Here is a 16449-nt window from a genome sequence, read left to right as displayed (position 1 = left end):
AGCCACTCTGTCCAAAGAACAGAAAGTTTGCTTTCTTAGAGAAGTCCTCAGAGCTCCTGAACTTTGTAGGTCCTGGCACCACTACACCAGAAATTCCCCTAGATCTGGCGCAAGGATGCTGGCAAATTCTGTCCACAAAACTTAGAAATTATGTCATCTTCGCAGAAATAAAAATTGCTTTCTATGATTCAACGAGGAAAAAAAAAAAAAAAAGAACAAAAACACCCACCCCAAAACCGCAAACCAAAAACTCCCACCAAAACACCTAAACCTAGAACAACCATGAGCCCTGGGATGCCACCAGCTCCGGACAACACGGTACGAAGTGTCTCTCGCCGCCCTCACCTCCGAGCGCCCGCGGCGCTTTGCGGGGCAGCTCTGGCACCAGAAAGGGCGCGCGTGTGCCTGGGGGGGGGGGTGTGTGTGTTTTGCTTCGCGGAGTCAGGGAGGCGAAACTTTTACTTTAAATCAATTTCTTTCTTTTTGTGAATGGAAGGGGTTGCCTTGCCACCCGCGGGGGCGTAGGGGCCGCGGCGTGCCCGCGGCAGGATCCCGGGATCCCGGCGGGCACCCGAGTGCCGCCGCGCTCGGCCGGCTCGGGGCAGCGGCGGGCGTCGCCCCCCGCGGGGCCGGGGCCGGGGCCGGGGGCGGGCGGGCGCGCGGCGATCCGGCGATCCGGCGGGGGGCGCGGGGAGCCAATGGGCGGCGGGGATCCGCCGGCGCGGCTCGGGGGCCCCTGGAGGAGGAGGAGAGGAAAAACCACGGGATTGAGCTCTGTCAGTGGCGCTCGCGGCTTCCGAGGGGGAAGTGCCGGGGAATAATTAATGTTTTTATTAAATTTGGAGGGAATTTTTTGCAGCCGATCGCCGCGCGTGGCCTTCAGGTGGGTCTTCCCCCACAACTTTGCCCGGCGCCCCGCGGGATTGCGCGGCGGCGGTGGGGCTGCGGGAGCGATCCTGTGGGAGAAGGTGGCCGGTGCGCGGGGCGGGGGGGCCGTGTTGTGTGTGTGTGTGTGTGTGTGTGTCTGTGTGTGTCTGTGTGTGTGAGGGAGCGCTGAGTGCGCGGCCGCCGCCGCCGTGAGGTGCGCGGCCAGCCCCGCGTTCGCCATTACGAGTTGGCCACACGCTTGCGAGAGCCGGGGCTGCCGCCGGCGCGGATCGCCCGCGGGCGCGGCGCGCAGTGTAAATAAAGCCCTGCCTCCCGCCCCGCTGGCTGCCGCCGCCGCGCAGTGCTTCTGCTCCGCGCTTTGCTGGCAGGAGCGTGTAACCCAGGTGAAGGCAGAGAAGGGAGGGTTGTTTTTATGAATGGGACTCTTTGAGGTTAATTAGGTATGCAAATGCAAGCAGTTCATTCATGCTGCCTTTTTTTTTTTTTTTTTTTTTTTTTTTAAATCTAAAAGCCATCTTGTATTCCCCTCTAGGCTGATTGGAGTCCAGATCCCGAGGAAATCTCCAGATCAAATGCCCAGTAAATAAAAACACTGAGCTAAGACTCGTGGAAGAGCTGCAGAATGGATGGATTTTATGACCAGCAAGTGCCTTACATGGTCACCAATGTGAGTGATCAGTTCGAAGTTGGTGTTTATAAACTTGACTTCGACTTATTTCTGTGGGGGAGTTTTACAGACACAGTCTCTGCTTTGTTACGGCTGTAGGGGCAACTCTTCATCTGGGAGCTTTGCTTGCAAGATGAGCCTATCTTCTTAGTTATTGCAATAAAGCATCGTGTTCTTTTAAAGACAGTTTTGGGATGATTAAAAAATCATGCACATGATTAGCGGATGAGGGAGGCGAGAGCAGCAGCAGCTGCATTCAAAGTTTCTGGCTGCGTTTGCCTGCAACGTTCAAAAGAATGAAGTTGAGGCAAACATTAACCTTTTTTTTTCCTCTCTGTTTTTTTTTTTTTTTTTTTTTTCTTTTTCTTTTTCTTTCAGGACTTTGCAAACAATTTTATAAGTAACACAGGGAAACAAAGCAGTCTATTAAAATTTCCTATCTGGGTTCTCCTGCATAGCTTATGCTATGGGGATTTATGGGCTATTGTGTAGGTTTGTATACTTTAGATGCTAAAAATATGATGGTATTGTATTGCTGCTTGAGCACGTTATATATGTACTGTACAAATAGATGTCTACATATGTAGATAGAAATGTGTTGCATTTAGACATAGGAATCTTTTAGAGCATGTTAGGTGCTCAGCAATATCTTTTGTTAGAAATTGAAGGCTTGCAAGAAGTCCCTGTTTGAAAATGTAAAGAATTTATGCCAACTTTGCATATTCTTGATTAAATAAAAAAAAGCCCAAAACAAACCCAACCAAATTTCAAACCTGAGATTTTTAAAGTAACTGATCTTTCCTGTTTATAGAATCCGCGTGGGAGAAACTGTAATGAGAGACCGACAAATGTCAGGAAAAGAAAATTCATTAACAGAGACCTGGCTCATGATTCAGAAGGTGAGGGCTTGTTGTTCCCCCCCCCCACCCCCCCGCTTCTCCCTTTTTTACTAATGCAGAGAAGCTTTTTGAGAGCTCTTTATTTATTTATTTTGGAGATAAATATAGCTGGATCAATCTGAATAAACAAGACAAGAAAACTACATTTACTAATGCAAAACAAACTGGCAAAAGCAATAAATTTATAAAGTTTAAAGTCTTTCCTTGACTTACCCTGTTGCATTTTGTGCACATGTGGCACACGGATGTCATGCACTGAGGCCAAGCCTTTGCAGCATCTGACACAAGTCATGGCACCTGGCTTTTTCACCACCGGGCCTCTTCAGATTTAGGGCATTCTTCATCCTTCCCATCTTTTAATGTCCTTTTCCCTGGTATGTCTTCACTGCTGATAGCAGGAGTGAGAGAATGTGGGTGTGGAGATTTGATTTTTACCAGCTTGACAGTATAGTCAGACTTCTGGTGCCTGCTGGCCTGTTTCTCTTGTTGTATAACACTAGCAGGGTTAAAAATCCAGGGAATTTTGATTAAGGGAGCCTAGAGGGGAGAAAGTTTTGGAGGGCCAAAGGTTTGTAACTTACTCCCATCAGGAGCCATCAGGATTGTAGCTTGAGAACTGAAGGCTGATAATAAGTGTTAACACTTCTTTAGGTTACAAGGTCTATATTGTGATATGTCTACAGCCCTGAAAGTACATAAGACGTACAGGAAGATATGTAGAGGCCTATAACTTACCCCTGTGTAAATCTTATCAGGGTAAAAGCACACTGACACACTTCAAAACCCATACTTGCCTGGAAAAGTAGATTGAAAATAAAGCAACTTTCTGATTTTCAGTTAAGTCATTTCCCAATGTGCTTGTGGGGTATCAGTCCACAGGCTAAATGAATAGCCTCTGTCATTTAAGTATATGTAAATAACTATCTGTCAGCATTCATAAAAGAGGAAGTCTCTCTCAAAATACAGTAAATTAAAAATAAACCATTTCTTAGTTCAAATATCCTACTTAGTCTTAGCAAACAGAATTTTCGTATCTGAGTTTCTGGGGCTTGCAAGTAAGCTGAATGTTGCTTTGGTTTACACCCATTATAAGTAACTTATTTCAGTGAATTGCAAAAGATAAGCTGCTGCAAAATTCAGTCCATGAGGAAGGTAGTTTTAGCTTTTAAGTAGCACAGTGAGCATAGAGGAAATAGTAGTGATTCTCATGTCATACAAAGTAAAACATAAGGGGAAGTACAAAAGATTTCCCATTTCTCTTTGCTATTGCAGCATCTCAGGTCATGGCTTCAGAATTTTTATGTGATAGTTATGACCCTACTATTAAAAATATTCAGTTATTGCTCAGGCAGAGCTGTGGAAGTCCAAGCAAGCTTTATCTGGGCTAGATTTTACAGGTGGAGGCCTGAATTGTGTAAGAAGAAATAGTTCACCTGTAAGAAATATTATGATTTTTAACTTTTCTATGTGTTGCTGAATGAGCCTTTTATACCACAGAGCTCTGTTAAGATTCTGGTTATTATTTCAAGAGCTGAAAATACAGTAAGTACTTGGGTTTTTATTAATAGGTTTAGAAAAATCAGTAACTGATGCCTAAGAATGCCTGCTTTTTTCTCTACATTTGACTGCCAAAACAGAATGAATGTTTATTGTTCTTAAGGAAAAATATATTTTTAAACATGTTTTAATCTCGTGCAGAGATTAAATGTGTGAGTCTTTTATCCATGTCTTTATCTTTTTCAGAACTCTTTCAAGATCTGAGCCAATTACAGGAGACATGGCTTGCAGAAGGTAAGGGAAAAAACTGCTTGTAAAAAGAGGAAAAACAACTCTGGAGAGGAAAAAAAAAGTCCTGAACTTGCTGTCTTAATGTTCAGCCCAATTAATTGAGCTCTAAAAGAGCCACCTCATGTGTCATGCATACATTAGAGCCTCTGATGAGTTTGTCTTTGGGGACTCTGGGGCTGCTCTACCCAGTGTCATCACAAATTACCAGGAGAAATTGCTTCCAGCTCACAATCACATCTGCTTTTGGCAAGAACTAATGCACCAAGACTTCAAGTTCTAAGCCTCTGTTCAGATTTTAATTGCAATTGATCAGGTTTATATTATTGTACCTCGAGAGACTACATACAGCCAGAACTGGGCTTGCTGTTTCCTTTTCAGCAGCACATATAATTATTTGGTGTTCTGGTGGAGTACTTTTCTGATGGCAGAAATTAGTTTCTCTGGGTTCATCGGGACGGGATGCTTCAAGATTTAAGTGCAAGTGTCTTCTTTCCACCTTGTTCACAACACAGAACATTAGGTGTGTATGAAATACTTAACTAGTACTTTTTCTTTCTTTTCCTTTCTTTTTTTTTTTTCTCCCCCCCCGAGAAACCTTTAAATATTTTGCATGTTATTTTTGTCTTTGTGTTTCTAGTCATGAGATTCTGTACCGGGTGATTAAGAAACTGTTTTACAGATGCATGTTCTTTTAATTATTTCAAATAATCTTGCAGAGCACATTCTAGTGAAGAGACAAGGTTTAAGAACAATAATGTGCAAAGCTGAATTTTCAGTAGTTGTTGAGAGATTAATTTAACAGTAACAAAAATGTGCTGCTGCACTAGGAGAACTTTAACAAGTTACAAGGTACCTTTTTGCTTGTTCAAGTCTATTTGTTTTCAGCAACATTTGCTGATTTTTATTTTGTTTGATATTTGCAGTACTGTTTATTTGAAGCATAAAGATTTTTGTGCAATATCTGTTCTTAATATTTCTGGTCAATTTTTTATGTAAACTTCTGCATCTGAAATAGCCATAAATTTGATGCAAGTTGAAATAATCTATCCAGATTCATCCTGATTTAAATGAATGTGAGTATTCACATATGTTTAATTTTTTTCCTGTACAGGACTATGCACAGCTGTTTATAAAAGAGATGGAAAAGGGATATTCTGGGGTTTTTTTGGGTATATTGGGGTTTTTTTGTTTTGTGTGTGTATGTGTGTGTTTTTTTTGTTTTTGTTTAAAAGGAGGGATGTTGGGGTGAAATGCTTGATGTTGGTGTTCATAGAAAGGGAAATATTGCTGATGAGTACTTGCTTATGCCCTGATTCTGTTATAACAGCTTTTTGTGTAGTTTCTTTACCTGTAAGTAAGTTGTGAGGTATTGTTTATTTTGCTGACATTTTTATTCTGCTAGTATTAGTTTTAGTATGGGGTTATTCTGTGTACAATCACAAACCCCTCCTGAAATTAATGGAACAGGGAATATATTTTTATAAACTAATAAAATTCTTCCCTAATAATTGCAAATAGGATGTCCTGTACTAAGATAATTTTTGTAGTATAATGGTCAGATGCAACTGTAACTGTCTCCCTGTTGTAATTTTCCTAGGGAACTCTTTACATTGTATCATCTCATTCATGTTAGCAAATCAGAAACATGTTAAAATGCTACTTGAAATATACTATTGTTTAATTTAGAGGTTAACTTTCAGTTTGATTTTTTTTTTCACTGGCATGGATGGTTTTGTTTCTGAAAAATGATTAAATTTCTTTGATCTTAAGTCAGAAAAAATACAGGCAGATTCATAATGCCTGTGCAGATAATAATGGAAGTTTGAAAAATAATGCAGAATTTAGAACTAATTTGATCATTTTCATAGGTACATTTATTAATGTAATGGCAATTTTTATTCTGAAGGCACTGATTATTTTAGACTAGAAGCACTTGTTTGAGAGGCTTTTTACCTCTTTATAAGAGTGTATTTCACTGAAAAAAATTAGATAGGTTTTGAGAGAGAAGGTGTCTAGTCCCATGTCAGGTCAAATAACCTTTATAAAGGCAGATAAAATAATCTGGGAAATATCTAAAAATTAAAAAAAATAAAAAGTGTTTTTGTTTTGTTTTGTTTTGTTTTTTTTGGTTTTTTTTTTTACCTAGCAGAAAGTAATAAAGCTAAATAATGCTATTTTTCCACAGTATACTGCAACTAAATATTACAGGTTTTTCAGTGTTCTAAAAGTACTTTAAGAAATCTCTGTTTCGGGCCATGCCATGGATGGAGCTGTTTCATGAAACACAAATTGCACAGCTTTTCTTAAGGCTAAACTAAAATCGAAATAAAAAGTTAGGATGACAACATCAAGTATTGAGCTATTAGCTTGACCCCAAAATTTTATGAAAAAACCCCGCCCTTAACAACTTCTGTTAGTCTTTATAATGTGCTAATGTTTGAGGACATTGTAGCTCTGCTCAAATGTCTATATGGATGAGCTTAGCAAGGAAACAGATTTTGAAATCAGACTTGTTTACCCATTGCTAGATGTGTCCATTTATGTTCTTCTGGACCTTCCTAGGCTAGAAGTCTGCCAATTTGGCAGCATCAGTACTGTTTACATATTTCTTTTCATAATGCTCTGGAGCCAGGGAAATGACCATGAAAATTTGACCCTTTTTAAGAAAAGCAGTGGCAGCTGACCAGGTTTCTCCCACTAGTTCAGATCCCCACTGGGGAGTAACCAGGTCAAGAATCTACTTAGTAGTTAGGAGAAGAAAGTGAGTTGCATTTTATGACACACAAAAATAATGCTTGTGGATTTCTTTTCTTTGTTTTGCTTTTTCTGTGGCTCTCCTTACTGCATTATATACTTTAGCCTGAGGATTTTTACAGTTAGTGTCACCTGTGAAAAGTTGGTGGTAAACAAGTAAGCAGAAAAGAAATGTATTCTTTTCCTCTTGGAAATGGTGGGAGGTTCACTTGTATTAAAGTATTAATCCAAATGTAAACAATTCAGTAACCTCTTTAATATTTTATTACAACATAATTAACAAGCTGAATACTACTTACAGAGAGCTCACAAATGTATTCCACTAGCTGCATAGTAGATTTTTATGGAAATGAATTTTGCTTCTTACTCTGTGTTGTATTATATATGTAAGAAAGACTCTAAATTATTTTGATGTAAAACTTACTCTGAAAAAGGTTGCTCTGTGTGAATTGTTATGCAAGACAGAAGATAGAGTATAACAGTTATCTCATGTTAGAAATTGAAAATGGGAACCCTTTAATAATTGTTTTCAATGTTCAACCTTGAAATAGTTAAAGTTGCCTATTGCTAAGCAAGACAAATATTATTTGGATTTTATCTTTTATATTTAAATAACTCAGTGGCAACATGTTGACATGATAATACTATAAAATTACTTTATTGAGTCAATGTTTTTGGAATCAGATTGGTTCTTTCAGGTAGCAATTGTTTGGTGACTTGGAAAAAGTGGTTAAAATATTAATTTAATGTTACCTTGTCATGGTACCTCTTCCTACTTATTGTGCAACAAAATGAAGAGAGAACAAATTGTTAGTGAGTGAGTGCCTCCTTTCTATGGTGAAAGCATTTGATTTTGGGGAATACTAGAGAAACAAAAAACTCAGATTTAAAAAAAAAATATTATTTAGATGCTAATTTCTCCTACAGCTTGTTCAAGATAAATAAAAGGAATCCGAAGCGAAGAAAAATAATAAATTTATGCACTAGATCTGGTTCTTAGAGCGATAGATAGTAATTCTCAGATGGTAATATACTAAAAAATAAAATGTAACTTTTTTGTGTGATTTGAAGAACATACAAAAAGATTAAGTACACAGTAAGTGGTTTGAAATAACAGCTACAGGTAACGAGTTCGTGCCTCTACTACAGCTCAGCTAAATTGAGTGGATGGCTTCTTCAGGCTACTGGTATTCAGAAGGCACTTCTTAGTGTCTGAAAGTAAGTAATTTCTCTCAAATAATTATTGCCCAACTTTGGAATGAACTTGAGGAAATAAGTTTTTTCCCCTCTGTTCTCCTAATGTGAAGGTCCCACCAGTGTTGCAGTGATGTCTAAGCGAGTGTTGACTTGTAGTTTATTTCTTGAATGAGGAGGTGTGAAAGGAAATAGTTTCTAGCTCTTGAAGGATTGCTTTTAATAAGAGAGAGTACTGGATCTTCAAATATTAGTCCAGTTAGGGTGGCTTTGTTTAATCTGGCTAACTAGCATTTTTCTGCCAAAAAGTTGTAAAATTTAACCAGTGTAAGGCAGATGGTATATAGCTGCATTCAAGAATTATCTACATTTTTATAGGAGCAATAAGAGTCAAGAAATAGTAATTTAATACGTCCATGACTGAAGCCTGCCTGACAGGAACAAACATTCTTAAAAGCAGTGAAAACACTTTCAGTTTGTAGTATAGAGAATACTTTTTTAAATTTTTTTTTTTCTGGGCTCTAGTGTTTTGATAGATTTGATTTGCTAATACTCACAGCTCATGATCATAAATATCTGCACAAAAAAAGAGAGGAGTTAGATTAGGCAAAATGGGAGGAAAAGGAATGTTACTAAAAAAAATCTGAAATAAAAAAACCCACCGAAAATGTGCAAGTCTGAAAGTCAGTGCAGTAATAAACTTCTTCATGTTTCTCTTGTTTGCTAGAAAAGTAATTAATTTTACTCAAAATCATAATTTTCAGAAGCATAGAGGGATTTGCTAACCGTGAGGCACATAGCAAAATATTAAATGTGAGTACCCCTTTTAAAACTAACCTTTTTTCTCATTTTTAGTATAGCAGCAAATGAAGAACAGATTCTGCAAACCCATCTTCATATTCCTTGGGATTATTCATATAAGGAAGAATTTTGAGATCTGGAGCTAGTTTTGAAGTGCATTTAAGTTTATTAGTCAGAGCATCTCACGTTATGTAAAAAGGGTTTGGGGTTGTTTTGACAGCAAATCCAGTGCTTTTGGGAAATAATATTTTTTACCGTCTTGAAATTTATCACTGTTTTGCCTTCCCAGTGTTTCTTTGTTAGAAACAGTTGTTCCCGTGGAAAAAGAACAGCCACCAGCCAACACCCCCCCACCCCACTTCTTGCAGGAATACTTACAATTTAGCCAGTCTTTCAGATACTCAGAAGTGACAATGAATCAAAGAAAACTCAATAGATCCATTACTGTTGAGGCCCGAAGTCTTATTTTAGCTGAGGCCAAAATACTACTGCTCATATAGGATTTCCTGTCAATTTCAATTTCTTTTACCACTTTGAATAAATGATGGATATTTTAAAACTAATTGCTCTTAGCTCTAAAAGTGAAGCATGAGGTCAGAGCACACAGTACCGCAGGAAGTGTTCTGCTACCCAAAATAAAGTTTTAAGTGAAGCATTTTCAGCTTCTTGTTTTTCTGGACAGTTTCCATTTTTTTTTTTTTTAACAGGAACACCTTTCTCTGGAGTGCAGCTGAGCTTTTGGGAGCAGTTTGTGAGTGGGAGAAGGAAGAGTTAAGTTTAAGCCCTTTATAGTTTGCTTTACTTTTCATTTATTAAATAACGTTCCTCAGCAGGTCTGTGCTGCATCTTGAGACAAAGCAGTGAAATCACTGTGTTTATGCCTAAAGTTCAAGTTTACTTTGCTGTAGCTTTCTGGAAGGGTGTGACATGAAAAGCTTGTGGTTGGGGCCACATGGTTCATGCTGGACTGTGTTTTTGTGAATGGAGGCAGAACTCCAGTTCTGACTGCTTGTCTTGAGGAATTGCTTCGGAGATCAGCTGTCTCATTCACTGGCAGAAAGAATGACTCATACATCTTCTGCCTTGTTTGGCTCCAGGTCATTGTTACAGTGGATAGAGCTGGTTTTAATTAAATATTAACTCCTTTTGTCCTGGATGCTTGTTAATGGGGACTTTTTTTTTTACTCAAAATGAAAGCAAGCTAACAGGCCCGAGTTCTAAACTCTTTTTTCCCTCCAAATTGTTTTCCCTTTGCAAAATGAGCCATCAGTTCAGCCTTTCAAAGAGTGTTTAAAGCTCTAAAACTACAAACAAATATTAAGTATTTTTGTGCTGTGAATGTTTGCATAGCTCAGTAGGTAGTGAAACTGTAAAACTTAAACTGATAACATCTTCAAGATCATCATTAATGTTTCTGTATGCTTTCCAAATCCTCTTGAGACATTATAGCTACAGTCAGAAGGAAAAAAAAAAACAACTTTTGGTAATATTCTAGGCTGAGCTGGATAGTATATGCTGCAGATGTTGTCTGCTTCAGGAGTCTGAGACTTGATGGCTCTGAATGTGGAATGAACTAATGTAGCTGCTTCTGCTATAAGCAGTAAAAGCCACGTGCTTAATATCCTTCAAAACCTTTTATTAGTCTTTTGGAATATACTTGCCTTCTCAAACCCCCTTAATTAAGTAGCTCAAGGAAATGTTCTCATTCAGATGGGTGATCATTTCAGGTATCTTTTTTCAATTTCTCCCTGAATGGCAAAGTTTAAAAAAAAAAAAAAAAGTTTTGGTGATTTATGCATTGTGTCTCGTGTATATTAACAGAAGCTTTTATGGCAGCCTTGCTAAGTTGCAGTATTTGTGAATAAAAGCGGAAATGAATGGCCTATGTATATAAATGTGTAGACAGCTGTGACACAGCAAGTTACATTTTCCTTTCAGACATTCATGTTGAAGTGTCTTTACCTGCCTATTTAATTTGCTGCAAAATCTACCTGTAATTATCCAAAATCCAGGTACAAAAGCCCTCTTCTGCTTGAGCAATGGGATGATGTATCCCAGTGATATAGCATCTCACAGCGAGATGCTGGTGGAAGGAGTCTCTGTAAGATGATGCATTTCAGCAGTATGATCATGTGCAAGTTTCAGTTCTGCTTGTTTAAGAATAATATCAGATTCAGTGAACTCAAGTCTACCAGTTAGCAGGTTCTTTTAATTTCTCTGTATAGGCTTCTGGGCTCCTTTCTAAGGTACTGATGCTACTAAATTTGCATTCCAGTTGGAAATGCATGGAAATGCATTCTAGTTTGAATGTTTTGGATGCTGTTATTTGTTTTGTTTATATTTGGCAGGGTTTTAAACACTTCTTAACTTGCTGCATTCCTTTTTCTATGGAGGCTTTTAAGGCTATGTTAATATTGCATTTAAAGTAAATTTTGACAGCATATTCTCCACCTGTTTCTAGAGTACCGATTAAGTGATGTGCTCCGTCTCTATTAAATATGCCTTCATAAATTTTGGGGATCCATGAATGAAGTACATTATTCTTGTTTACTCCATAAACGAGAGCAAATCAGGGGTAATGACAGTAATGTAGTGGTTTCCATGACAGTTCAACCAGATATATTTTATTTTTTTTCTTACTCTATGGCTGGGGGAAACAAAAGGACCTTACTTACTGATGTATACATAAATCTCTACAACAGATTTTTTCTGGACTAAGTCAAATTAAACTGATAAAACCAGAACGAAGCACTGGTGAAGCTGTCCAGTGTACAGAGGATGCTCTCTGGAAAGTTATATGATATTTCTATCCCTGTTCTGCAACCACTAAAAGTAGCCTCTTTATTTAAACAGAAGGGGTTTTGTTTTCTTTGAGGCTTTTAAAGACATGCTAGATTCACAAACATATATATATATATATATATATGTATTTACGTATGCATGTATATATAAAATGCAGGTGCATGTTAAAAGAATTTATTCTGCTAGCCTTCTTGCTGCATTTAAAAACGATAGCTGGCTTATGAAAAATGTGTGGGATGTGTCTTCTGTAAACAAGAAGTTACTTGATTCAATTACTTTAAATCTGAATGTACTCACAGGCACTTCACAAACAAGTGGAAATAGAAGAAAACTTTGGAACTGATTTTTAAGTAGAAGACCTTGATTTCCTAATCAGATTTTTCTGTGACAGTCAAATAGTCGGCGTTTTTGTAAGGAAAATGCCAAACATACACGTGTAGTCAATTGCATGAAATGTCAGAAATTGCGGAGTGTTAGTGTTGGCCTCATCCTGTCCCTCAGTTCATTCTTGGTAAAACTTCTGTGGTTTCTCTGGAAGAAAGAGAAATTGAATGCATCAAAATAGTCAGAATATTTCAGTTGTTTTATACAGCTTCAAACTTCGAGGAACCAATATGTCCTCAGAGGTACTGGTTTATTCTAAAAGGACGGATTAGTGTCAGCTTTGATTTTGTTTGGTATTTTTTTAATTAGAAACCCAAACAAGAGAGCAACAGTAGCTATGCTTTTATTTTCAAAATAAGGCTAATTATTCAGTGTATTTATGTTACAATTATTTTCAAATATGTATTTGTGCATTTCCAAGGTAATTTTTTTTTAAGGTGTATTTGCTGCAATATGACAGTAGGATTTTAAATTTATTTTAAAACCCAGAGCAAATAAATTTTCGGTATTATGAGCCTGATTCTGAACTCTTTACCCAGGAAAAAACCTTCCAGTTAAGTCATTAGAAATATTTCCTGAGTAAAGGAGTGGAGATCTTGTCCTTGATGAGCACTGTAGTGCACATTCAAAATAATTGTGAGTAATTTTAGTAAAGTACATATTTTTAATTCAAACAAATTATATTAAAACTAGCAGAAATTGCACATATATGCTGGGGAATATGCACTTCCTATACTAGAAAGTGTTCTGAAGGGCATTAAAGTTACATTTTATCATTTAAAGTATTTGAGAACATTTGATAGTCACAGTTTCGATAAATGATTTTATGAGCAGCATTTACCTTTCAAATCTTTTTGGGTAACCAAATCATGGCAGATGTTAACTTTTAATTAAGATCATATTAATTATTTGCTTGTCTTTGGACAAGAACTGTGGAAAATGTTTTTAAATTGTAATTTTATGCAGCTTTGCTGTGGTGATTCCAGTTAGTGTGTATGTTGAGGAAAAGATGACAAAGTTAAGAGAAGATAAGCTGGATCTCTCTTGCGATGTACCAGAAACAGTCATGCTCTGAGGATGCCGTTTCTTTGTGTAATGTTCTGCAGTTATTTAAATGTATTCATCTATAATAAAAATTAAGTGCTATTTCAGCTTAAATGGTTTAAATGAGTTTACCACACAGTTTGAGAGATGGCTAATGTCTTAGATATACAACGAAAAGGAACTGCGGTACAAGGGGAGCAAAATTATCTATCAGCAGACCATGAAATGATTGTATTTAATAGCTCAGGTTTGTGATGGAAGTTTCCTCAAAGCAGAGATGATCTTACATAAGGCAAATGGATATTAATCGGAATTTTTACTTTAAGTAAATGTTTTTCGGTGTCTGAAATGTTGTCATTGAACGAGGAATTCTGTGGTCTGGAAAAATAGTTCTTTTTGAATATTTAAAACAGTAACAGAAAATCCCTACTGTGTTGGCTGACTGCCACGAACAATTGGAATCACTTTTAAGTAAGCCGAAGGTGTGGTAGTTTCAGGTTAAAGAAGCATTAGTGTTAATCAGCGGGATTTGGTTTTATGTGGACTTTATGTGCAGTTCTTTTGAAAATGGGCACTAATGAGTTTTACCAGTGGCATGGTAGGTCCAGACCCTAGTACAGGGAGTGAGGCAGGGCCAGTGAGCCCCCACATCCTCCCATTCTCCATTGCTCTGTGCTGGGGCTTCTGTGGACTCACACTGCACCACGCAGCTTCACCCCAGGGTTTATCTGATATTAAAATGATGCGCTTGCCTGATTTTCATACTCAACAATGAAGAAACAAAAAGTCATAATTTTAAACTTGACTGTACTTTGAATTAAGCACAAGAGTCTTTATTTATGCTTTAATGGTTTATTTTAATTCTTGTTTCTTGTTTTTTGTTTGTTTTTGTTTTCCTTTCTTCAGCTCAGGTACCTGACAATGATGAGCAGTTTGTGCCAGACTATCAGGCTGAAAGTTGTAAGTATACTACAAATCATCACTTTCTTAAAATATATATATTTGTATATTTATATCTGTGTCTTCATATTCATTTTGTCGTCTGTGGTCATGTGATAGCTCCTTTTGTTGGTTGGTGACATCAGTGTGATGAGTAGATAAAGCAAGTGGCATTTTGATGTGCAGCCAAAAGAACTTGTTTGGGCTGAAGGTATAACCTTTAGCAGGGGGCCCTTTCCTGTCATTTCCACCCACAGCCCCAGGGAAGCATGGAAAAACTTAGGTTATGGAGGTGGAAGGAGTTTCTTTGTCTGTAGAGTGAGCAGAGGAGCTTTTTAGCCGGTACAGATTAGGTATTGTGGGACATAGGATAATCTCTGCTGAGCAGAGGTCAGGTTGCTCAACATGTTTTGTGTATGAATAAAGAAATAAAATTCTCCACATAATCAATCAAATAAAGCTGAAGTCTTAGCATGTGACATTTTCTTGCTTAAACAGTATTTTCCTTTGAGTTAATTGGTGAAAAGAGAAGTTATGTTAAGCTGGGTGCTTTTCATTGTTTTCTACTTACTTAACAAGAGCCTAAACTTATTTTTATCAGCCTGTACCTTTCAAGTCTCGCCTTTACCTATTAAAATGCTCCTATTCTGTTAAATGCCGGCTCTGTTTTGCTGTACCTGCTGTTCTGTGGTATTGGGTGATTGCAAGGGCATAGCCTGAAAAACATCTCACAGTCACAGACAGACTTCTTGGAGCTTCTTTTTGCAGTTTTCTTCTTCATGGTCTCTTCCCAATCATCAGAGGTCTCTTCTAAACAGTGTCTGCTGATTGCAGCAGAGCACATGCTAGCTTTTCCATTTTGCAAAATAACTTAAATAGTTTATCCTATTGGAGTGAATTACTGCGGTTCACTAAACCAGATAGCTGTTAAACACGGCATTCATGTACTGAAATACTTAAATTAATATAGAGAGATTAGGAAGAATTGCATTAAAATAGTCTTTAACCCAAAAATCAAATTCACACTTGCTGATTTTTCCTATAAATCTTTTAGATTATTTTTTCCAGTTATTAAGAAGCTGTTTCAAGAAGAATTTATTGAGAATATTCATAACAGCATTTAGTGAGACAAAAAAACCACTACACTTTTTTTTAATCCCCTGGAATTGTACTATTCTTTGCAGCATAGCATCCCTGCACAGCAACAATTTACATTAGTTTTTCTCTCAAAGTTCCTGTACATATGCTAACCAACAATCATGGTCACTTTTAAACTTTGAAGACTGCCTTTTATAACAGAGGTTTGTTTTTTTTACCTTCAAAGTCTTCAAAGACTTTTTTTTTTTTAATTAAATGAAATATGAAAGACAAAACAATCTACAAATTGAAAATCAGATATGTTACTTTACATATGGATCTGTGTCCAAATATAGTCATTCATGCATATACCTTTGTGTAAGAGTACAAAGTTCAACTGGGGCTTCTATTAACCCACAATTATCGTTACACAACAAGTCAATGATTCTTGGAAAATAATTTGTGGACTGTGAATGAAAAGCCCCATTGAAGCTGGCCACTGCTTTTGGTGATAAAGAAATTCTCCTAATATGGCTATTTTATTAATGCTGTTATGTTTCAAAGTTCCTTAGCCACAGCTTACACAGTATTATCAAAGGAACATTTATTTCTTAATTTCAGTTGGCTTCTTTATCTTAAATAAAGGTCAGGAGAGCTTCCTGGAGAGTTACTCTGGCAAAGGTTATGGAGTTTCAGACATATACTTGGATATAATGTATGTAGCTGTGGGCACTGCAAAACAGGAACGGAGATCAACATAACCAAAGCCATGAGGAAATTACTACTGCAGAAGTAGCACAATTGTGACTGTTTTCTCTAGGATCCAAGCCTGCCTTCAAACTCCATTATAATGACTTGCTCTATGTAGTCTACAGTGCAGTACTGAGCCCGTTACTGGCAGCAGTCTGGCAGAAGCACTTGACTTATTTTTTTTTAAAATCTACTTATATTTATTTTATTCTGTTTATTTTAATATTTTTAAAATATTTAAAATATTTTAATTTTTTTTTAACATGGGAGAGAATTGACAAGATTTTATAGATTTAGTGTTTAATACATATAATTGAGCCTTTAGTGTTTAATACATTTAATTGAGCCAAAAATGAGGAAGGACAGAAGTGTAAACCAAGAAGGGGGTCGCAGCAACTTTAGTTCAAAGGCATCTAAACTGAACTGTGCTTTGCTACAAAAATTTCATTTATGGAGCTGTAT

At 37.3% G+C, this 16449-nt stretch overlaps 1 protein-coding gene across 3 annotated transcripts in view; it reads left to right on the top strand.

Annotated features, from left to right (window-relative positions):
- Window positions 1-702: 702 nt before the first annotated feature.
- ETV1 (ETS variant transcription factor 1) overlaps window positions 703-16449 on the top strand; it is a 65850-nt gene continuing 50103 nt past the window's right edge. Inside the window, exons 1-5 of one of the 3 annotated variants that reach the window (XM_058833375.1) lie at window positions 703-883; window positions 1421-1555; window positions 2367-2454; window positions 4198-4245; window positions 14128-14181. In XM_058833375.1, the coding sequence (XP_058689358.1) occupies window positions 1511-1555; window positions 2367-2454; window positions 4198-4245; window positions 14128-14181 (235 nt within the window). In that variant the 5' untranslated portion in view covers window positions 703-883; window positions 1421-1510. Of the gene's footprint in view, window positions 884-958; window positions 1329-1420; window positions 1556-2366; window positions 2455-4197; window positions 4246-4620; window positions 4763-14127; window positions 14182-16449 lie in introns of those variants that run through there. The other 2 variants (XM_058833376.1, XM_058833377.1) reach the window with 2 other exon arrangements.

Source organism: Poecile atricapillus, chromosome 2 (genome assembly GCF_030490865.1).
Source record: "Poecile atricapillus isolate bPoeAtr1 chromosome 2, bPoeAtr1.hap1, whole genome shotgun sequence".
Classification (NCBI taxonomy): domain Eukaryota; kingdom Metazoa; phylum Chordata; class Aves; order Passeriformes; family Paridae; genus Poecile; species Poecile atricapillus.
Note: the sequence above shows the minus strand (reverse complement) of the source record. Positions and strands in the feature narration are given on the sequence as shown.